Here is a 24,319-nt window from a genome sequence, read left to right as displayed (position 1 = left end):
TTTCTGAACTGATCACAAGATAGTCTTTGAAAAGTGTCTTCCAGTGTGACCAGACATAAGAAATACATAGACGAGGCAATAAAAAATTAAACGGTACTTTCTCTGAAAGGTATTATATCAGTTGTCGAGTTTTGTGACACCTCTTGTAACATTTTACAAAATTATAAGCTCCATCTTTTGTTATAATTCTACTAGCTGTCGCTCGCGACTCCGTCCGCGTGGCATTTAAATAAAAACCATATAGCCTATGTGTTCTTCCAGACTATGTTCTATATACATACTAAATTATATCCAGATCCAGTCAGCCGTTTAGGCTACAAACTCCAACACACATCCATCTAAACTTTCGCATACTATTAGTATGTAGAAAAATGTTTCAAGCGAAGTGTCTACTCTATACATTTTAATCTCTTTGAAACTGACCTTAGTATGTAGGAAGCCCAAACTCTTGTTGACGTTTTCTATCTTGTGGACACGCATGCGACCCGAGTTGGGGCGCGGCAGTCGCTCCCCGCTGATGATTTCCAGCAGCTTCAGCAGCCGCCGACCATCGCCAAGGTCCACGAACAAGTCCTCCACCTCCATCCGCGCCTGAACAATTAGGTAAATGGGACTTAGCATAGTGTAGAAGAGATTTAGGGTCACCACTGGCTGATAGAGGTTCAGATAGCTTAAAAATGAGGGAATAAAATCTGATATTTCAATCAGATATTTTACATGTTGCATTATCAGACAATTTACAATTTAATGCGACAGGCCCTTAATCTATAAGCTCGATCAACGACATACATTTCGTTACACAAGAGAGATAGAAGATATATCACAAGTGCTAGAAAGAGCGACACAGTCAAAGTATTCTTTACACTAAACATCTCTGAATTTGTAATTACAGTCACAACTGCGTCATTACTTAATATGCATCTTAATCGAATGAATAAGTTAGCATACAATATGATCGAAGTATAAATGCGCCGGCGCAGCGGCCGCGCGACACACTTTCTCCGCTCGATCTCTCTGCATTGCATTTGACAATTTACGTATTGACAAGTGCATCATCGTTTACATAGAATACACAAACTAGCTAAAAATCGCGTAGTTTTTTTTAATAAAAAACCTATTTCAAAAAACAAAAATATTTGTTAACTAGTTTTCGTCCACAACTCTGTTCGCGTGGAATTAAAAAACCAAAAGCAAGTAGCCTACGAGTATGTATTCTTCCAGACTGTCCTCTACATGTATACCAAATTTCATCGAGATACGTTCAGCAGGTTAGGGTACAAACTCTTACAAACATCCATCCATCTAAACTTTCGTATCTATACTAATATTATAAAGAGGAAAGATTTGTATTTTTGTATGTATTGTAATAACTCAAAAACTACTGGGTCAATTTTAAAAATTCTTTCATAGTTAGAAAGGTAACTTATCTGTGAGTAACAGGCTATGTATTTTAATTTCACGCGGGCTAAGTCGCAAGAAACAGCTAGCTTATAATATACGGCGTCAATCTTTTATAATACAATCATGTAGTCATGTCCTAAAAGGTCGTCCAACGTCACACAGACGGATATGTCGCATTAGCATTGTATAGCTCGGGGTGACGCGTACAATCATTGCCAAAACTGCCACTAATACGGTCACTCTAGAGCGGGCGCACATTGAATACACAATCCCACAACTTTGTAGTAGTCGATTGTTTCAAAGCCAGTTTAATTGCTTAAGAGTGTAATGTAGGGCTTTTTATTCAAAAAGAATCATAAAAAAAACATCCTGATATCCTGCATAACTAGTGTTTACGTTTTATATTAGTACTAGCTGTTCCCGTGCGGCTTCATCCGCATGTAATAATGAAAATTTTATTTTATTGTTTACATTTGTCAAATTATCAATACCAAATGACATGACATGACAAACTTTGGCAATTTTACTTTCTTGATGTTGGGAGCAACATATGGTCTCATTCCCAAATTAGGGTTTTTATTCAAAATATTTACCCCCAAGTTTAATGGCGAGAAAATATATAGCCTAAAGCGTGACATAAGTGTAGGGCTTTTTATTAAAAACAAGATTATTTAAAAACATGCTGTGATTGCTGACATCTTAGGTAACAAAGAAGTGTGTGTTTACGCTTTATTATAATAATATAGATAGATAAAAATTATTCTGCTTAGAAAAAGTTAACTCAACATGTTCCTATCGTTATCGTAAACAGGGTACTATTACCTAAAACGGTTTTGTACTTCGGGGAATCGAATGACGTTTCAATCAACAAAATAGGTCAAATAATTTAGGCTATAGGGCAATGGAACTCGGCATAAGTTAGTCGTCTCTATCTCTTCAAAGAGAATGAAAGGGACGATTATATTCACGATTTTAATTATTTATTAACAAAGAAGGATCATTCAATTAATAAAAATCTTATATAACACGAATGGATAAGATACGAAATGAGTTAGAAGAAGTCTGAGAGTAGCCCCCTTGGTAGAGAAGTAAGGAGTACAAGGTTAGCTTGGGGCATGTTATGAGGAGGGATGAATCGGATGTTACAAGGAGAACGTTAATTATTAGTGTGGTACACCGGTAGGGTTAGACTTACTAGAGATGTTTTGTGTGAAAGGTGACATCATCAAAAAGTAACTGAGATGACGTATACTAGAGTTTGGAGGACAAAAACCTGTGCTAGGGGCACAGGTTTTTGTCCTTGAGTGGGATAAGGAGGAAGATGATTTATTCAGCTATTTATAACTTAACAGTTAATTATAACTATATTATCTCAACGCGTGAAGTGACCTCTAGCGTATTAGATCAGACACGGTGACATCATTGCGATATACCTAAACATTATTTATATTGTAAATGCTAACAAATTCATATACAGTAATTGTATTCAGCCACATTATAAGAGAATGAGACGCATAGGAAGGGAAAATCTTCACTTCGCTATTACGACGAATAAAAGTGACCAAATGATACTACCTTGGCCCTCGACTCCGTACGCGCGGAATTTAAAAAACAAAATAAGTAGCCTATGTGTTTTCCAGACTATCCTCTACATCTATACCAAATTACATCGAGATCCGTTCAGCTGTTCAGGCTACAAATTCAAACAAACATCCATCCATATAAACTTTCGCATTTATAATATTAGTAAGAAGTTTGTAATAACACATAGGCTTACTTTTATTTTAATTACACGCGTTCGGAGTCGCGGGCTAACGCTAGTTTCTACAGTTGTAGGAAAACGGACTATGACATCATAGAGGACAATGTCAATTATTATATGACACATGTTTACAAGGAATCGTGCATCGTACTTTACAATAACAATTTTAACGACTTTACACATTTCGTCTGGTTTTTTTAATTGTTGTAACACTTGGATAGATTCATTTCAGTTTTCCAAATACTCCGTAATTATCCACCTCGGTGTTCTCGCCGCTCGTTTGCCCCCATTTATTATAAAAAAATTGAAATCTATTTTTAATACCACACGGAAAGTCGCGGTAAATAATCATTTTGAAACTACGTTATGCATTAAACAATTATCCACTTGCCCTTATTCCTTACGGAGGGTCGGCACAGTATATGCTGCTCTTCCATACATCTCTATCAGCCGTCATATCTGAAACCACTCCTTTCTTAAGCATATCTTTCACACAATCCATACTTTCTTCGGTCTTCCTCTTCCTTTGTAGCCATCCACATTCAATCTTAACACTTTCTGGTTTATGTCCCCATCATCTCGTCGCATAACATGTCCATACGTTAGGCATTAAATGGTTTATAAAATTTAACACAGCGACATCATTCGGTATTCAATATACGAGTATTACGCGGGCATTTCCATATTTTTATTATAAAAATATATTTTAAAGATAACTCAGTACATGTAAATGGTAATGAAATAATGTATTAACAATTTGCATGCAATTATCTGTGGGTCGGGACCCGTAGTGCATTGCACTGCCTTTCTGCACTGATAACATAACTGATAAGAGAGTGCATTCATCACATATCACGCAACATTACATGGTTAATTAAAAAACCTAGACACAAAAATGTCTGTAGAAAGTGTTGACTATCTCTAAGGATAGTGGTTGTATAGAAAAGCAATTTCCCTTTCCTGTACATCCCTTACCCTACCAAGTTATCACTATTCGCATCCTTTGTATACTAATGTAATAAAGCGTAAACAACAACTACTTCGTGGCGTATGTCAGCAATCATAGTATCCATTTAATAATTCTTATTTCACTAGTTGTTCCCGTGCGACTTCATCCGCATGAAATTATGAAAATTTTATTTTATTGTTTACATTTGTCAAGTTATCAATTGCAAATGTCAAAATGACATGACAAACTTTAGCAATCCTACTTTCTTGATTTTGGCAGCAATTTATGGTCTCTTTCCCACATTACGGTTTTTATCCAAAATATTTACACCCTAAGTTTAATGTCGTGTAAATATATAGCCTTAAGCGTGACATAAGTGTAGGGCTTTTTATTAAAAATAGAATTATTCAAAAACATGCTGTAATTGCTGACATCTTAGGCAACAAAGAAGTGTGTGTTTACGCTTTATTATAAAAGTATAGATTAAAAAGCCCTACACTTACGACACGCTTTCAGCTATATATTTTCACGCGATTAAACTTAGGGGATAAATAAATTGGAAAAAACCGTCGTGCGGGAAAGGGATAAATCCTACAAGGTAATAAGCATCAAAGAAGCAAGGTTGCCATGGTAATTGTTACGAGTAACCAATGTCAAAGGCATTCGTTGTCATTTGTGCCTTTCACAGAGTACTTTGTACTTTTTTGGTGCCTTTGCAATTGAAACTTCACAAATGTATACAAGAAAACACTTTTTTATAATTTCATGTGGATGAAGCTGTAAGGGAACAGCTATTATCTATTACAGAGGAGTAGAATTAAGCCATCATACAAACTCTTCAAGCGAAACAACAAAGAATGTAACAGTGGTAGTGCCCCCTTTAACATCTTAGCACTGCAGGGCCGACACGCCCGGTGTAATACCACGATCACACAGAAGACAGGCGTGAAATGGAAGCAATTCCGTGTTTCGTCTGATGAGTGTGGTGCCGGAGGCCTAATGTAAGTCCTTTTCTCTACCACCATTTTTTTATAAGGATAGGATGGGAAGGGGAAGTGGATTTGACGGTGGAGGGCAAGCATAGGAAGGGGAAATATCCTCTTTATGTGCGTCTCCTTCTCTGTCGGATACGGGTAGGCAACGCATCTGCGATTGCGGATGTCTATGGGCAGCGGTCGCTTCCCCATTTTGGCGGATTCAGGTGGCCGCTTGCTCGTTTGCCACATTATGTTATAAAAAAAAAGAAACGCAATCCGCTTATCTATTTTTTTGTATGACTAGTGTATAGCATTAGTACTCTAATGTCTTTATCACTTAATTGCATTGCTACGTGTTGTTGTGCGACTGTCGATTGTTTCGCAGCCAATTCAACTGTTTAGTTGCACAACTGGAAATCGAGTAGTGTGCTACTTTTAAGCTCATAGGAATCAAAGCGGGACTAAACAGTTGTGCGATAGTTTAGTCAAAGGTGTGTACTGTAATCGCGTTAAAGAGTAACGCCTCTATAAATATCATCGAACCGAATACTAGGTAAGAGGCGTGACTTGTGGCCAATGAGCCATCGCGATAGCAACTGATAATTGCATTTTGTTATTGTACGTATGAAATCATTGTTATATTTCCTTTGGAATTCATATTGAGTTAACCCGGGCAAGATAGCGTGAGACTCTAATACTACGCGTGCACTGTAACATGATACTGGAATATCTTGATATTTTTACGATATACGAATTGTGAACCTTAATACGTTCACTGTGTATCAGGCCGTTATATGCCTGACGCGGTACAGAAGCTAGTGCGGACGAAGAATACTATGTCACTCTCGCTAGTGCGAACCGATAATCTCAGGTGTATACATCATATTACATAAAGTGTATACATATTAGGTTTCAACAAAGTTAAAGCAATTTAATATATGCTATTTGCTGGTGGGCCTAGAAAGACCTGCCACGTACTGGAAGAGATATCATTGGGGGTGCATATTGGCCCGCCGCCGCAACAGATGACGAATTATGATTAATACAGAACCCCACCTCATTTTAAAACATTGCGCTAAACTTTGTTTTATTCAAAGCTACCAAGATATTTGAAAACGTCTATACATTTCCACTACCTTATTCTACCCCCGTAATGTCAGTACCGGGTTTTCGTCCTCCAAATAACTCTATCATACGTCATCCCGGTACTCCTTTCTTGATCAGGTCACCTTTCATGCAATCCATCTCTTTCTAGGTCTCCATCTACTACTATTGCATTATATTACTGACCTTTTGTAGAAATGAATTGACCCATTTCGTGAATGTTTTCTTCTGTATATGCAAGCGCTCTTCTTGCAGCGCCTTAATGCGGCCCTGCTCGAACTTGAGGGCGTCCTCGCGCTGTGTCATGTTGCTGCGCTGCTGCACCGCGGCCGCGTACCCGCCCGGCTCATACTGCGCCCCTGCAAACAAATATTTCACGTATACTCTTTGGTGGCCAAGGAAAATACTGGCTACTATGAATGTTACATATAAAAGTGGCAAATGACAGATAATCGCGCCGGAAAATCACACGTGAAACTCTTTTAAATTGATTATTTAGGCAGACATATATTCCTAACGGCTGTCGCCCGCAAACTTGGCTAGCGCAGATTAAAGAGTCATCTATCAGATTCCCGCGTGCATCTACCTTCTACCAGCTATATTTCAGTCAAAGTCCCGTCCAAATCGGTCCACCCGTTCCGGAGATAGCAGTCCGGTCGCCATTTAGATAGCGCAGAATTAAAAAAAAAGTAGCCTATAATATGCCCGTCCATGTCAGGGTAGCTGTGTGTTCAGTGAAAGTTCGGTCGAAATCGACCCAGCCGTTTCGGAGATTACCCGGAACAAACGCGGCTTGCGGACAGACAGACAGAATACATCATCTTCCCGAAATCTGTTTTTTTTTTATATCACAAACAGACACCCCAATTTGTATAGATAGAAGAGGGAAAGTTACGAATCACGTGAACAGCATTCTAAGCTCTTGAATGCCTTTATGGTAACTGGAAATAACGGTGATTGAGTATTCCTCAGCATTTGTATTTACCAAATCTCCTGGTCGGCTGGTAATCCTGGTAGGAGTGCACACTGACATTGCTTAACTGCCTCTGCATCGTGACGTCATGGAGCCACCCTCACCCCTCACCCCCAACACACTTATTTGGTTTACTTTGGCACTGTTTACACGATTTCTTTCACACACCTCTTTAGTCTGTACACTACTTGTTTTAAATGTTATTTTATGTGGATGGACCAGTTAGAAAGGATTATTTAAAACTATCTATTCACTGGAAAACATATATAAATAGTTATTCTTTTGTTATATTAAAATGAGCTTGTTAAACATCGACTCTAAATTGAATCTTGCAGTGCGAGAATTAAATTCCCTACCCACTAAGGATTGACTATAGTGTGTTAGATTAGTTTGACAATTCACTTCAAATTTAGTAGGGATGGGTTGTGTAAAATCAGTCATGAATGTAAACGATTTTCGATTTTTATTCCTATAGAAGTTGGAATCGATAGATTTATAATTATAATTTATGAAATAAAAAACACTGTTTTCTCAGATTAATAATGACCATAACCGAACGAAGGTAAATAAATGTTTATTACTACTACAGCCGTACGTAATCGAATTGGATTTCGCTATTATTTCTGTCATCTATAAATTCTCTACACTATAATCAATACTAGAATTATTCTCTAAATTACTTTATAAGAAAATAATAATTTTAGTTGAGTTCGATAATTATTTAAACCGAATATCGATAGTTCGTAATTGTTCGCTGGGTGTTTGTTTCGTCACTACGATACCTGTCTATCAAGTACGGCATTTTTCATACAAATTTAATTCTATACTTCATATGCGTCATTTATCAAACTAATCTAATTTATTTTGACAAACTATATAGACCAAACTGTCATAAGAAACATTTCGGACTTATGCGTGTTTACGTCATAATTGTATTACGTGTGTGATACGACATTTTACACAAATATGAAATTAATTTTCACAGCAAAATTCATTTTTTATTATAACTTTATAGTTAAGAGAATTTGTCTAATATATGTTAAAAATATAGCGCTCTAACGGTATTCAGTAGAGTGCGCACACATCTTACGTAAACAGTTTCTGCAATTGTTAATTAACTAGTTATTCAGTGCGCGTAACGTTTCTTTATAAATACTGCTTCACGCCTAATACACTGATGTATCAAATACCATGCTCTTTCTAAAAATAACTAAAAAGGCAAAAGAAATTAGACGCCACAGGTGAAATTCTATGCCACTTTGAATCAACGAATGGATTTGACAGAACTTTTGGTGGATAACAGCCGATGTTAATGGGTATAATGGGTGAGTTATCTTATTACTATGAAACATATTATTATACTAGCTGCTGCTCGCGATTTCAACCGCGTGAAATTTAAAAATACAGCCAACGTTACTCGCAGATAAATTACCTTTCTAACAGTGAAGGAATTTTTAAAATCGGTCCAGTATTTTTTGAGTTATTTCAATATGTACAAAAATTCAAATTTTTCTTTTTAGTATAGTACAGATGGATGCTGCATTGTAAGCATCGCCCAAGCTCTAGGAAGCAAAACTGGCCGCGCGATATGCAAATGGTTCGCGACGTGAGCGTCACCGGCTCACTATACGTCCCCACCAAAGGGCTTGGAGCCTACCGTAAATTAGGGTGACTAGGCCATAGTCAACCACGCTGGCCCACTGCGGGTTGGTTGACTATACACATATCTTTGAATATCTTCACCGTAAGAACGTCGGGTAAATTATGTACATATGAAAAATCGAAAATCACATTGGTATATGGCGGGATTCAAACCCAAGACCTGTAGATTACAAGTCAAGTGCTTAAACCACTGAGCCACAGACGCTGAGCGACGTGAGCATATTTTATAGGAATTGTAAACTGAACAACCATTTACTTAATCGCAATCGAACGTAATCGCGGGAAACTAGTATCTTAGTATTATTATAAATGCTAAAGTTTAGATGGATGGATGATTGTCAAAGTTTGAAACCTAAACTGCTGAACGGATCTGATTGGAATTTGACGCAGATGTAAAGCAAAATCTGGAAAAATATAGGCTACTTAATTTTTTTTCTAATTCCACGCGGGCGAAAGCTAATATGTTAATAAAACGTAGTTTTAGCAAAGTATGTTTAACGATAATCTAAGTTTATTTTACATATTGTTTGCAGGGTTAGAGACCTCGTAATGGAAGTGACAATAAGAGATGCGACGCGTGGGCGATCCGAAGCAGGGTCATCGACACCTCACAGCTCTACGGAAGTGGTCACTAAAGCTAGGCCCTAGATTCAATTGACGTAATTTAGCAATCATTTTTATACATCTATGTTTTAACTAACAATTTCTCCATCAATTTATTTCGCTATATAAGTTGACATTATTAACAATTTTACGGTAACATAGTCAATGGAGTGTATCGCTTTCTTCACATCACGATGTCGAGTTGCCAACTCTCTGACGTCGAGTCGGAGAAAGCAATGAGAAAGATTTGCCTCTATTGTTTAGAAGAATCATTGAATAGACTATGTTTTTTTATTATAAAGTGATAAATAAGCAAGCAGACATCGAAATTCGCCAAAAAATCGACCGCATTTGTAGAGGCGTAATCAACCTTTAGTCGACAAATATTATAACGCACAGATTTTCCCTTACCTCTACGTCCCATCCACCATCAAATCCTCCCCCTATCCTTAACTTCTACGATATGAGTGGAAAAGGGAAAAAGACTAAAATTAAGCAACCGGCACACAGACGAAACGGAATTTCTTTTATTTCACGCTTGTCGTCTGTGGTCATGGTATTGCTGGAGGCGAGCTGGTCCTACATTGCGAAGAAGTTATAATGAGTTCTACTATCTTCTACTAGCACTTTGACGGAAAAATACATAACCGTGGGTTTCTATTGTCGTTGCAACTGTCTGTAGGTCATACATATCCCAACTGGGACTAGACCATACACTAAGATAAGGTTGGTTTGAAAGTACGCTCAACTTTAACTAAATTGTCGATTGTTTCATATCCAATTCAACTGTTTAGTTGTACAGCTAAAAATCGAGTAGCGCACCTCCATAATCTATACTATTATTATAAAGCGTAAACACACACTTTGTTGCCTAAGATGTCAACAATTACAATATATCTTTGAATAATTCTTTTTTTAATAAAAAGCCCTACACTTACGTCACGATTTAGGCTATATATTTTCACGCCATTAAACTTAGGAGGTAAATATTTTGGATAAAAACCCTAATGTGGGAAAGAGACCATACGTTGCTGCAGACATGAAAGAAGCAAGATTGCCAAGGTTTGTCATGTCATGTCATTTTGATATTTGCTATTGAAAATTTGACAAATGTAAACAATAAAATGAATGAATGAACGGATGAAGCCGTACTGGAACAGCTAGTAGAACATAGGAATGTAAGCGAGACTAAACAGTTGCACAAAAATGTACCACCATCTCTTATTATCTATGACAAATACAGAGTTATTTTAAGTGTTTTAAGCAGCGGAATATATCTATAATTAGTTAATAAACATCGGTGTTAAGTTTAAGTATATCAATTTTACTTTATTTTTCTGGTTTGACCAATTTTCAATGACACCATTAAAGTGACCGACACACCTTAGATGGAGTTTCGTTATCTAACAAACCAATGACCGATAACGGACAGGATAGGCGGGAACAAAAGTACTTCAAATAACTTTCTTATGCCGTGTTGATACGAGGTTTAAATATTTAGGTTACTTGGCTAGTTTAACTTGAGTAGTTAACTGCGGTATTGTATTTATTTTTTCAAAGAGATATAAGAATAATATTTGTTTATAAGATTATTTTTAAGATTAAGTTTTCTTAAGTCGGCGTCAGTCAATGTAGATTCATTACTTAAACGTTACTATACTTTCAATTGTCAATTGTTATAGTAAAAATGTAGAAAGCCTTACGTATATATATCACTGCATACCTTGGCTGACACCGACATCAAAGTAATAATAATTGTACAATATAAACATAACAGCAACAATAAGGGAGGTTTACTATTTTCAAGGAATTATTCCGTTACTTTTTAGTGTACTGTTTTTTTAAGAATATTTTGTTTTTAGTGTATTTTGTTTGGAAGTCGGTTTTTACAAAAATATTCAAGTCAAGTTCAAAGCGGACGTGATCGCGGTCGACGACGCTGCAAAAACAAAACTACAATTCAATTGGTAGAGTACCGTGACTTCGTTATTCATGAATAGCAGAAACGACGACACACCTCAAACTAAACTATCGCACAACTGTTTAGTCCCGCTTTAATTCCTATGAGATTATATGGAGGTTGCACTACTCGATTTTTAATTGTGCAACTAAACAGTTGAAGGCCGCGAAACAATCGACAATCGCACAACAGTCGTGTGATGTTTACTCAAAGATGTGCGCCCGCAACAAGCGGTATGGTTCAGTTGGAGAATTAAAGCTTACCGCTTTGACAGGCGATTACATTACGAGGGTAAAATGTTTAATTAAAATGGATAGGAAATTAAAGTCCTCGACTGAGTTAAAGTTTTCAACAATAGAGTGTAGAGAAGAGATTCTCGTAGCGTTGGAATTACGCAATGAAGGTCGGTCGCCGAGTTTCCGGCTGGGACCGGTGAGACCGGATTCTGCGACTGCTTACTAGGTGACGAACAAATACTATATTTAAGTTAAATTTTATATTTTCGGATAGATAACACGTAGACAAGACACAATAAGCACTATATTATAATATTACACACTTATTTTTTATAATATAAGGTGGCAAACCAGCAAGCGGCCACCTGAATCCACCGAAACGGAAAGCGACCGCTGCCCTTAGACATCCGCAATTGCAGATGCGTCGTCTACCCTTAATTGACGGAAAAAGAGACGCACTTAAAGAAGACATTTCCCCATCTTAAGCGTCTCATCCACCATGAAATCTACATTTCCTTCCCATCCTTTCCTCTTAAGAAAAGGGTGGAAAGGAAAAGGGACTAAGATTAATGCTCCGGTACCACACTCATCATACGAAACGTGGAATTGCTTCTACTTCATGCAACTATCTTCCGTTGATCTTTTAATACTAACATTCATAATTAGAGTAAGCCTTCGCCTGCGTGAAATTAAAAAACAAAAGCAAATAGCTTATGTCTTCTTTCAGACTATTCTTTACATATATGGCAAATTAAATCGGAATCCGTTCAGCAGTTTAGGCTACAAACATCCATCCATCTAGACTTACGCTTTTATATTAGTAAGATTAACTAAACCTGTCTGGGAAAGAGAATAATTCATACAATCGACTACATTATTGGTATTTGAACCTATGGCACCAATTGATGAACTGATAAATTGCCCAACACAATTGACCTGCGACATACGACACGTGACCTCATGCCCGTCTGATCTATGACCCGTACCACGAAAACGGTTATATCTAAGCCTTCATACATTTTAAACTGGACAGTTAAATATTGCAGTGTAGGTTAAAATAGTGAAAACAGGCGTGAAGTGGAAGCAATTCCGTGTTTCGTCTGATAAGTGTGGTGCCGGAGGCCTAATTTTAGTCTCTTTCCATTTCCACCTTTCTTTAAGTATGGACGGGAAGGTAGACAGAATTTGATTAGGAGACGCATATGAATGGGAAATGTCCTCTTTATTTGCGTCTCTTCCTCCGTCAATGAAGGGTAGGCAACGCATCTGCAATTGCAGATGTCTATGGGCAGCGGTCGCTTTCCATTTCGGTGGATTCAGGCCGCTTGCTCGTTTGCCACATTATATTATAAAAGGTAAAGTGTAACGTTTATTACACTGTAATCGCTGTTATACGCGTCAGTTTTAATGATACAGTCCGACTGTTCAGTGAAAACCGAACGACCTGAACTTTTATAAACTATATAAACCAGCCAGTCTTAAAATCTGTACGTCATTTTTTATAACATTTGAAAACATAATTTGATATAGAAAAAAACACTGGTGGAAAATTTTTTGAATTTTTTCGTGACAAAAAAATAAAAAGGCAAATCTTTTTATTTTAAAATATTGTTATAGGAAATGTGACCAGGCAATTACACAATCATTTAATTCTTACATAGCCTTACATAACAAAAACTTATAATACAAGTGGATAAGCTTTAAAAGTACTTTGTGTTTCTTCAACTTAAAACGCTACTTCAAAGTCCTCGTGAGATGATTCATTTGCCAGATATCGAGTGATATTGAAATAGTCCCTCAATCGGTTCCTGATTGCTTTATAATTGATGGCATTAACTTCGTTTAACAACGCGATAAAATCATGCTACTGAGATTCAAAATACGGAAACAGAAGTAAATTTTAAAACCAATAAGGAACATAGAGAGAAATATGTCACCATTGAGGGGGAGCCTGCCCTAAGTTAGGAGTGACTAGGACATAGTCAACCACATTGCGGGACTTCACACATATCTTTGAATTTCTTAACCGATATCCATCACGATGTTTTTTTTACCGTAATGTCGGGTAAATTATGTACATATGAATATCGAAAATTACATCGGTACACGGGGGGATTCGAACCCAAGACCTGTCAACTATACTTGTAAAATTGTCTAAAATTGTTCTCTGTTTGCGTGTATTTTTAGTAACTCAAGCTGGAGTACTTATTTTATATACGACGTCTAGAATATATGTAAGGAGAAAGTACTCTGTATGCACAGAGTAGACTGCAGAGAGCGCACGTCCAGTGCACAGATCTGTGCAGTTATTTGCGATGCGCGTAATGCTCCGTTAGCCACTTTCGCAGATATCTTGATCGAAAACATGCTAATTTAATTACTGGCTTAAGTATTTCGAACTTTATTGACGAACTAAGGGAAATCCTTAGTGTGGATTTTCATAGACAATCCCAAGACTACGGCAGTAAGTCTGGCCATTTCCAGTTATAGAATGAAATAACTAGAAGTTACAAAAGGTATGTAGGTAGGTACTTTAGTTTGTGTACTCCGGCACTAAAGTGTCAGATAAGTTATCAGGCAATTATACAAACGTCATTCTGATATCGAGAGCGATCGTGATAACAGGATTCCTCAGCCGTGTATGCGACAAATTATATCAAAATGGAAGAGGACAGAAATAGTTGCTAGATTGTCACGCTCACTGACCGTAATACCATGACCACACAGACGTGTCATTATGTTTCGTCTTGTACGAACTTTTGAACTTACTGTACGTGCCAATAACTGGCATGGTAGTTCCTACTCCATTCTATTGCTACGTGTACACCCTAAGCTGTCCTAAAGCCAAGCTTACGATTGTGCGTGTCCTTACAGAGTCTAAAGCATTTCAAGCAAAGTTTACCTTCACCTTTATAATGTTAAAGATCAAATACCATTTTAATCACGATTTTGTTTTTGAGATGAGAAAAACAAGAACTATAGGGGTAGACAATTATAAATGAATAACTCTCGAGAATTGAACTCAAAATGCATCGTAAAATGTATCTACAAACATTCTGACACTTCTGTAAAAAAAATATTGATTACTAGCTGTTCCCGTGCGGCCTCATCCGCATGAAATTATAGAAACTTTATTTTATTATTTACGAGCTGTTGCCCGCGACTTAGTCTGCGTGGTATTAGAAAACATACAAACTATATAAATTACAAAAAGCTACGTATCCCTCGGGAACCGGACAATTCTCGGGGATGAAGCTTTACCCATGTGTACTCCAGACTTTGTTTTATATCTGTGGCAAATTTCAATAAGATATGTTGAACCGTTGCAGAATGATCGAGTAAACATTAAAAAACTAAATTAATGAATCCCACGGGAACCGTAACTATTCCCGGGATAAAAAGTAGCCTATATGTTCTTCCAGACTATGCTCTAAACCTATGCCAAATTTCATGGAGATCCGTTCAGCCGGTTATGCTACAAACGCTAACAAACATCCATCCATCCATCTAAACTTTCGCATTTATAATATTAGTAAGAACTAAGATTGTTTATCATGCTCTTGTCCTTACGAAAGTTCTGTACTTCCTCTTCCATACATCACTACCAGCTGTCATATTTAAATTTCCTTCTCACACATAACCTCTTTCATACAACCCTTCCATACTTTCTTTACTCTTTCTCTACCTTTGTAGCTAACATTCAACCATGATACTTGGTTTATTTGATATCGAGAACTCTTTACATCACTAGCTTACGCCCGCGACTTTAGCTTGGATTAAAAAAATGCAGCCTATGTCTTCTTCCAGACTGTCCTCTACATCTATGCCTTTCATCGCAATCCGTTCAGTAGTTTAGGCTACAAACTTTAAAAATATCCATCCATCTAAACTTTCGCATTTCGTAAGATAAGAAAATTTAATTCTTTTAGGACAAGTTTTTGTAACAGAAATTAGGCTTTTATTTCCAGTCGTAGTGACGTGTGACGTCACATCGTCTATCGCTCAGTACTCACGTAACATCAATGGAATGCGACAAAAAAATTACTTTGCCATCCTTTATCTGTTTGTCTATTTTATATTTAGTGATTTGCATCGTTCAGTATACTAGATTTAAAACTTTGTTTAGAATAGTATACAGTTATGGTTTATTTCTAGTATGTTGTTAGCAGTCGACCGCGATTTCTTCCACGTGAAAATACTAAGTAGCCAATAAGTCCAGACTGTAATCAATGTTTCAACATCCAGATCGGTTTAACCAAACTCGCATGATCTTAGAAGTTACAAATTACCAAATCGAAGTAACCATCTCTTTAAGACCAAAATGTTAACTTCTAACTTGAAAAAGCTAACAAGTGCTCTTGGTACATATTTAAAACGTAAATGACAAGAAAAGTTGCTGCTTTGTAAAGAAAGACGTCTTAAAAATTCAACCTTTTTATCGCTACCGCTATTTTTATGGCCAACGATTTACGTATTAGGTCAATAAAACTAAATCCCCGTCAAAACTATAGAGAATTCATACAGTGTATAGACTATGTTGTAATTTCCTTGACCTTTATACAAATGTTTAATAAAAATAAATGTTGAATACAATGAGATTGTTTTGTCTAAAGTAGACTTAACAATATCTTAGAACAGAGTTTAGACATTCCATTTCTGTTTAGTTTAACAAAGAAGTTTTGGCGCCAAATGTGACTAAAACATAGAGATTTTGGTTTTTATTCATTTTACTAGTATTGTAAATGTGAAATTTTATGAGGATGGATGTTTGTTAGAGTTTGTAGCCTAAACGGCTAAATGGATTCCGATGAAATTTGGTACAGATGTAGAGAGAAGATCTGGAAGAACATATAGGCTACACATTCGTTTTTTCTTTTTAATTCCACGCGGACTGAGTCGCGGGTGAAATCTAGTTTTATATAGTTCTCCAAATGTAGTCGTTCTTAGAACGGTTTTTTGGGGTTTTGGAGTTGTAAAGTTTACTTTTAACTTTAGTTTTTCACTTGGTTACTTAAAGTTTTTATGTTACTGCAAATTTTCTTATACATTTGCGAAGTATATGAACATTATTATTTTCCTTATTACTAATGAAGTTTCCTTTTTAGAATTATAAGTTAATAATATTAAGTTTATTTTAAGTTATATATATTGTTGTTTTAATTAATTTTAACTACATGTCGGCTCTGAACCTTTTAGTGGGGACGTATAGTTAGCTAGTGATGACGTTATACTGGAAACTATTCGATCATAAGGTAACCTGAGCAATACTTTATGGTCATATTTTGAGTCATTATTTAAATTTGCTCAGAGCCTGCGAACTAACATATAGATGACGTCACTTATGCTTGTTAGACACAACCTTTGTTGGCACATAAGAGAAGTTATCACTATTATTGAGTAACTAGCTGTTGCCCGCGACTTCGTCAAAAGTAGCTACCCTTCAGTGAAATTCTGATCCAAATCGGACCAGCTCCGGAGATTATCCGGAACAAACGACAGACAGACAGACAAAAAAAAATACGATTTTCGTTATTGGCATCGCAAATACATCATCTTTCCGAAATATGGAATTTTTCATTTGATTACAGACACTCCAATTTTATTATATGTATAGATAATACTTCATATAAGTTACATTTGTACTTTTTAAAGTATAATTCTAGAATACTCTAAAATAATCAATAAACTTTATACTGTTTATAATCGAAAATCTATAGATTCGATTTAAAAAAACGTTATTAGGTAATTTAATGGAATGTTATGTTTGAAGCGTGACAAAAACCTGCGTGTGCATATTAACGGGCGAGATTCGAACTACTGACCGGCGCACAACGGTCCGATATCAAGGTCAAACGTGGATAATATTGCCGTTTGCAGAATCAACATTTCTTTATAAAATTAATCATAAACATTTGGATAAAACAAAAATAGATTTTAAAACACTATAAGGAAATACACTGAGATATAAAAATCCACATAAAATAACATATTTTTCAATTATAAAATCACAATAGATCACCGACACTAGATAACTACAACAGCCACTTCACTTAACACACTTGTGTTAACTTAACACACAACACGTCCTCGTTTAACCGCGTCCGGTCGCTCACTGACAAAAATGACGCCATTCCTCTGCTTTACGCCGTAGATGGCGGCTTTTCGCCAGATATGCGAATTAGAGTTACCTAAAATGTTTGTATAAAACCATTTTATCTTGCATTTACTAATGTTAGATAACCACGCACTCCTAATAGTATTCAGGTATTATTTTAGACGATTTGCTAAACTGTTTGCCTTCCTTAAAACAAACAAAACTTTCATATAACTTCTCTTTGTGAAGAACGCATAAAGAAGCTTCTAGAGAGATTCATGATAGAAAAAAAAATATAAAAATGTAATACTTTCAGTCTTACATGGACATGTTATGCGACGAGACGATAGGGACATAAACCAGAAATTGTTAAGAATGAATGTGGATGGCTTTAAAGGAAGTAGAAGACCGAAGAAAGTATGGATTGTGTTGCACGGGATATGCTAAAGGGAGTGGATTCAGATATGAGGGCTGATAGAGATGTATGGAGCAGCACATACTGTGCCGACCCTCCGTAAAGGATAAGGGCAAGTGGATGATGAAAACTTTCAGTTCCAAATACTTTTAAAATAGCTATAAGCTATACTCCTAGAAAGTGGAACCAAGTAACCCTTTTAAAGAACTAGTCGTATAATCTAAATTCTTAAGATAATTTCAAAACGTATTCTAAAAATAGAAAATACAGTGTGCAATAAATTATGTCGCAACATGGCTGACGAGTCGCATTATCAAAAAACACAGCAATTAAATCCGTATTCGATAAGTGTGCGTTATCTTTAATATTAAAAAAAAAGATTTTCTCTGATACTATCTGAATTAAAGTCTAGTAATTTTGCTGCTATCCTAACCTTGGATACGTTAATAATGTTCTATCTAGACTTATAATAAAACTAGCTTTCGCCTGCGATTCCATCCGCGTGAAATTAAAGAAAAAGCGAGTAGCCTATGTGTTCTTCAAGACTATCCTCTACATCTATACCAAATTTCATGGAAACCGGTTAAGCCGTCAAGGCTACAAACTCTAACAAACATCCATCCATCCATCTAAACTTTCACATTTATAATATTAGTATGAAGTGTGATTGGAGTGTCTGTTTGTAATCAAAAGAAAAATTCCAGATTTCCGGAAGATTATGTATTTACATTGCTCATAACGAAAATCGCATTTAAATTTTTTTGTTTGTTTGTATGACTTCAAGCTTCGTTTACTCCGGGTAATCTACGGTTGGGTTGATTTCGATAGAACTTTCACTGAAGGGTAGCTGACATAGACAGGCATATTATAGGCTACTTTTTATTTCAATTATTTGATTCCATTTATAATACTACCATGTAAAAAAAAACTAAACATGACTAAAGAGGAAAACTCTTTTAAACCTGACCAAATCATAAAAGGTAAAAACTAAAACAGAGCAAGAACCCAGTGTTCCATTAATCAATACCTCCTGGCTGAGGATAGCAGCGACGGTTGTTACAAACAATCGCGTCTATTTTAGTATGAGGTGCGGAACCCCCGCGGACGCGCGCGCCTCACATATGTCATACACATGTGAGACACGCCCCGAAATCTACTGCTGTTTGTACAACACGACTTAAATTTACACTTTGTTTTTCACAAATAACTTAAATCAATTGCTTAACAAAATAGAGTAATTAAACCTCATTTATCATTCGTAAAGGATCTTATGTCTATTCTGCAAGTAATGTTGAGACTACTAACTGACAGAAACTATATACAAATGTACTCGTAAGTTACTTCATAACAATAATATTTTAAGATTAATCAATCATATATTAACATTGTTATTAAATATCATGCCGTTACGTCCCCGTGTCGTGTACTCTAAATGCCATTTCGTTTTATGAATCACGAAGGACCAAAACTGTGCACATCTGTAGCGGAAGGTTCATTCTAAAATTGTCACGAGATTTTAAATGTTGCGACGAGATACTACGAAATAATTAACTTTTTCATAGAAAACAATTGTATTATGTTCTTTTTATCAACAGTCTATAGTCGACATTTGTCTGATGATGGGTAAATCAAACTGGTTGAATACTTCAAAGTTTATTCTTGCATATTTGCATATGTGTTAAACCCTTACACGACAGACGCACATAAAGAGGATATTTCCCTTACCCATGTGTCTTTTCACAAACCTCTAAGAAACGGACTAAAAGTAGACACAATTATCAGTCGAAACGTAGAATTGCTTCCACTTCACGTCTGTCTTCTGTGTGGTAGTGGTATTGTAGGCGATTCAGCACATCCCTAAGTTAGAAACATTAGCGTGCGCACTTCCTTGGACTAAAATATCGCACAACTGTTGTGTGATTGTCGATTGTTTGTCAACCAACTGTTTAGTTGTACAACTAAAAATCGAATAGTGTGCACTTCCATATAAACTCATTGGAATACGCGCGACTAAACAGTAAGATCGTATAGTCATATTAAAGACGCTGTTTCATATTTAAATGATTCAATATTTGGCGTAAGTCAAAAAAAAATACAAAAATACAACTATTTTAGCATTTGTAGTAAAATGAATAAATTGTATTAACTAAAATATGCACAAAATAGCTTAGTCCTATAGTTGGAGGTATTTTAAATAAATTTTAATTCTTATGTTAACTACATAGAGTTTATTTTCGAATGCTAAATATAAGTTGGAGTTTTTAATGGCCATACGATGATGTCATCAGCAAGCTGATGTAACAAAGGGACCGTTTTCTTTGTTATTTTAAATTTTAGGGTTCCTTTAGTAAATTAAAAAAAAAACAAATACTATAACTAACATATTATTTTGAAAATTCTACAAGTAAATAAAAAAAAAATCACAATAATAAGCACGTACTACATAAAAGATGGAATTTAATATTTGCATATATAGATCGGAAGATATTTTCCGAATATACGGAACCCTGCATAATATCGTTTGTCGCCTACATATTTCCGCAGCCGTGACATTGTTTAGGATAGCCCGTAATCGGCGCACATTCCTTCACTTTACTTTCGAGTTGGGTCGCAGCGACGCTACACATTCCAATAGTAAGCCTTATAAAAGGAGAGGGGATATACACTATTGGAGAAAAGTTCTAACTTTTTCTTATTAACACCATAAATATTACAACTAACTCCGCTAACCGAGGTAGACAGCGCGCTGGATAAACAACTTTCTTGCTTCTTAAAGGGCCTTCTTTTGAAATTCGGCTACCATGAGTCCAACTAGTTCTTCCTAGACGTGTATATAAATTACTAGCTGTTGCTTGCGACATCGTCCGCGTTAAATTTAAAAAATGTAGCTTTGTAACGGTGAAAGATATTTTGAAATCGGCCCAGCAGTTCTTGAGTTGTTTCCATACATACAAAAATACAAATCTTTTCTTTTATATTAGTATAGATAACATAATATAGACTAGCTATTGCTCGCGGCTTAGTCCGCGTGGATTAAAATAAAGTAGTAGATAATGACTATGTTAGTGATAACATAGCTTTTTAGTGTTGCAAGGATTTTTGAAATTAACAGTAGTTGTAAAATATTAGTTATTATAAAAAAATATTAATAAAACTATATTTAAGGTAAACAGTCAGAAAATTAAGTTTAATGTAAACATATAAGATAAGACTGTTTGTCCTCATGTGGTGAGATCATCTGACCTTGGCAGTCTCCTTGCATGACACTTTTTTATGATAGATAGTTAAAATTTCTCTATAACCTTGTAACAAGATCTTTTATAGTGATTTGACACTTTTACATTGATGGAATACATGTATGGATGTATGGATGATATTATCCCGGTTATATTACTAATTTTACTAATAAAAATGCGAAAGTTTAGATGGATAGATGTTTGTTAGAGTTTGTAGCCTACACTGCTGAATGGGTTTTGATGAAATTTGCCATAGACAGTATAGTAGAGGATAGTCTGGAGTCTGGAAGAACAATTTTTAACTCCACATGGATGGAGTCGTGGGCGATAGCTAGTATCATGTAAGTATCAATATATTTCTATTAAAAAGGGGTTATTTATGTAGAAATATAATTTTAGAGTGATAAAATGGTTTACGATAGTTTACTATCATTTCCTCAAAGGCCGGCAACGCATCTGTAGTTCCTAGTGTTGCGGATGTCCATGGGCGTCGCTGACCACTTCAGTGTTCTCGCCACTCGTTTGCCCCCTTTATTATATAAAAAAAAACGAGCTTTTGCTTGCGATTTTGTCCACTCGAAATAAAAAACCACATTTACAAGTAGCACTGTTTTTTATTGTTCTTTGTTGTATTAATGTGTACAAAACATCACATTTGTAGATTTTAAATCAGAACTCATGCAATTTATATCTGTACTAATATTATAAAGAGGAAATATTTGGATTTTTGTATGTATATGATAACTTTAAAGCAACTGGGCCGATTTCAAATTTCTTTCACCGTTAAAAAGCTATGTTATCAGTAACATATGCTATGTTTTTTGTTATTATTTTACTTTTATGGAGGCGAAGTCGATAGCATCAGCTAGTAATAAATATTTGTATTCTTATTGGAAACAAAACGGAAAGTATCAATAAGTGTTAAAAATGTGTTTTTATAAGTGTTAAGACTAGTAATTTTTATAAGCCAAATTATCTTTAAAAATCTTTCCGCTATGATCTAAGATAAAATTAAGTTTTTAAATTTAAACATGTGTGAATAAAGACTGTAAGTAAATTATTAGTTATATTGTTTTCTTGATATGTCACAAACATAACAGTAACAGTAAGACAAGTATTTGTCTTGTCTGCTTGTTTATGGTATTTATTATGTCAATTGCAAGCGGCAGTTGACATAGAATGAAAAGATAGTACAGCTTATCAAATATGCTGTTGTTATGCCATCCACTGTAAGTATTTAAATCCTAGATTGCAGACCTAGGTCATAAGTTTAAATCTAGCATTCTAAAACAAGCAAAAATCGGCATGATTCGCTTGTATTGCCGAATTTCAGTTCGAATTTTAAAAACCATACAGAATATATTATTACGATTAAAAAAAAAAACAATGTTATAAAGTGCATGTTTTTTTTTAATATCCAACAATAGGCAATTTTTTACACTGATAAGGTTGCAAGGTTAATTTAAATTACTAACTTATTACTAACTTAGTACATTTCGAATATAAATCCATACAAGTTAATCATTAATTAAATTAAGTTAATAACTTGAGACACGTTTATACATTCAATACTGCGTAGAAACAATTTTATAACGATTATATATGGCTATTAGCGAGAATAGGCACGTAAGTAACACGAGAAGCCTACTTTCGTTCCTCGAATGTACCGAACAAGTTTCGTAACTTTAAGTTGGAGTCGCGAATTATTCAAGTTATATTATAACACAAAATATATTCAGCAACTCACCTTCGAGAGGGCGACAGAATTCCTTCCCTCCTAATTTAAGTAACGTGTTAAGTTAAATAAACCAAATTCAATCACTTCGCACTACACTAAAGTTGTTAAAACTACTTGTAACATTTCAAATAAATAATCTAACACATAAATATCACTTTTAATGGCACAAAAGTTTAAATTAGCTCAGTAAAAATTACATTTAGGACACTGTTTTTGACGAAAAAACTTGTTTTAGTTGAAAAACAAGTCGGCGTTTTTTCAAAGTAACTTCGCATTCGGAAAGTTGTAACTTGTAAGTTTGACAGATAACGTATACGTTACCTGTCGCACGCGGGCACAGGTAACAATAACAGGTAGCGCCAAGCCGCGCCAAGGTGCGTTATACCACAGATAATACAATTTCTCAACAACTGTCGTGTTTGTACTGCCGAAACTTCTTAAATAAACATGTTTTCTGAAATAAAACATAATTTATTGTGATAAACTACGACTGGAAACACACAGTTGTCTCTATTTAAGTAAAGATTGCAGGTTTTGTACCGCGGGAATTTTTGAATTTGATAAGATGATTAAATGCTAAAATACGCAGGATTTTACAGTCACTAAATATTTGGCGACATTATATTAGAGGAAATTTGTGATTGAATTTCGAAATTTGAATTTGAATCGCATGTAACAAGAAGGATGTTAGTTATTAATGTGGAAAGGACATCGGTGGAGGTAGACCTAGAAAGAATTGGATGGATTGCGTGAAAGGTAACATGATCAAGAAGTGAGTGTGACAGATGACGGATGAGAGTTATTTGGAGGAAGAAAACCTGGTGCGCCGTCACTACGGGAGTAGGATAAGGCAGGGGAGATGATGACTAAATATTTGGTGACTTTCATAGTTACATTAGACGTATTAAAAGGCAAAATCTAAAAATAAAACTATTTGCAAAATTATTAAAATCATATATTAGCACAGTACACACATTTACATTGCAAATATTTTGCCGCTTGATATAACACAAAACATAATTTAAAAATAAAATAATAATAAAAAGAAAAACATACAAATCAATTGTATAAAAATCATCTCTCAATGTCATAACTTCATTTACGGTTCACAAGTTGGTTCACAGATGTGATCTTGACAACTGCAGACGTTAAAAATCATAGGAGTTCCATAGAAAAAATCAGTCGGCGACAGATCACGGCTCGGCTGAG

General features: G+C 35.5%; 1 protein-coding gene across 1 annotated transcript in view; it reads right to left on the bottom strand.

The window, feature by feature from the left end:
• The window catches only part of LOC106101217 (spectrin beta chain, non-erythrocytic 2-like), a 31,863-nt gene extending 14,128 nt beyond the window's left edge, over window positions 1-17,735 (bottom strand). Inside the window, exons 1-4 of the mRNA XM_013280376.1 lie at window positions 17,651-17,735; window positions 7,179-7,419; window positions 6,380-6,552; window positions 424-591 (exon numbers count right to left, since the gene is read on the bottom strand). Coding sequence (XP_013135830.1) covers window positions 424-591; window positions 6,380-6,552; window positions 7,179-7,245 — 408 coding nt within the window. The 5' untranslated portion in view covers window positions 7,246-7,419; window positions 17,651-17,735. The remainder of the gene's footprint in view (window positions 1-423; window positions 592-6,379; window positions 6,553-7,178; window positions 7,420-17,650) is intronic.
• Window positions 17,736-24,319: the final 6,584 nt, after the last annotated feature.

This window comes from Papilio polytes, unplaced genomic scaffold, assembly GCF_000836215.1.
Source record: "Papilio polytes unplaced genomic scaffold, Ppol_1.0 DF824002.1, whole genome shotgun sequence".
In the NCBI taxonomy this organism is placed as follows: Eukaryota; Metazoa; Arthropoda; class Insecta; order Lepidoptera; family Papilionidae; genus Papilio; species Papilio polytes.
Note: the sequence above shows the minus strand (reverse complement) of the source record. Positions and strands in the feature narration are given on the sequence as shown.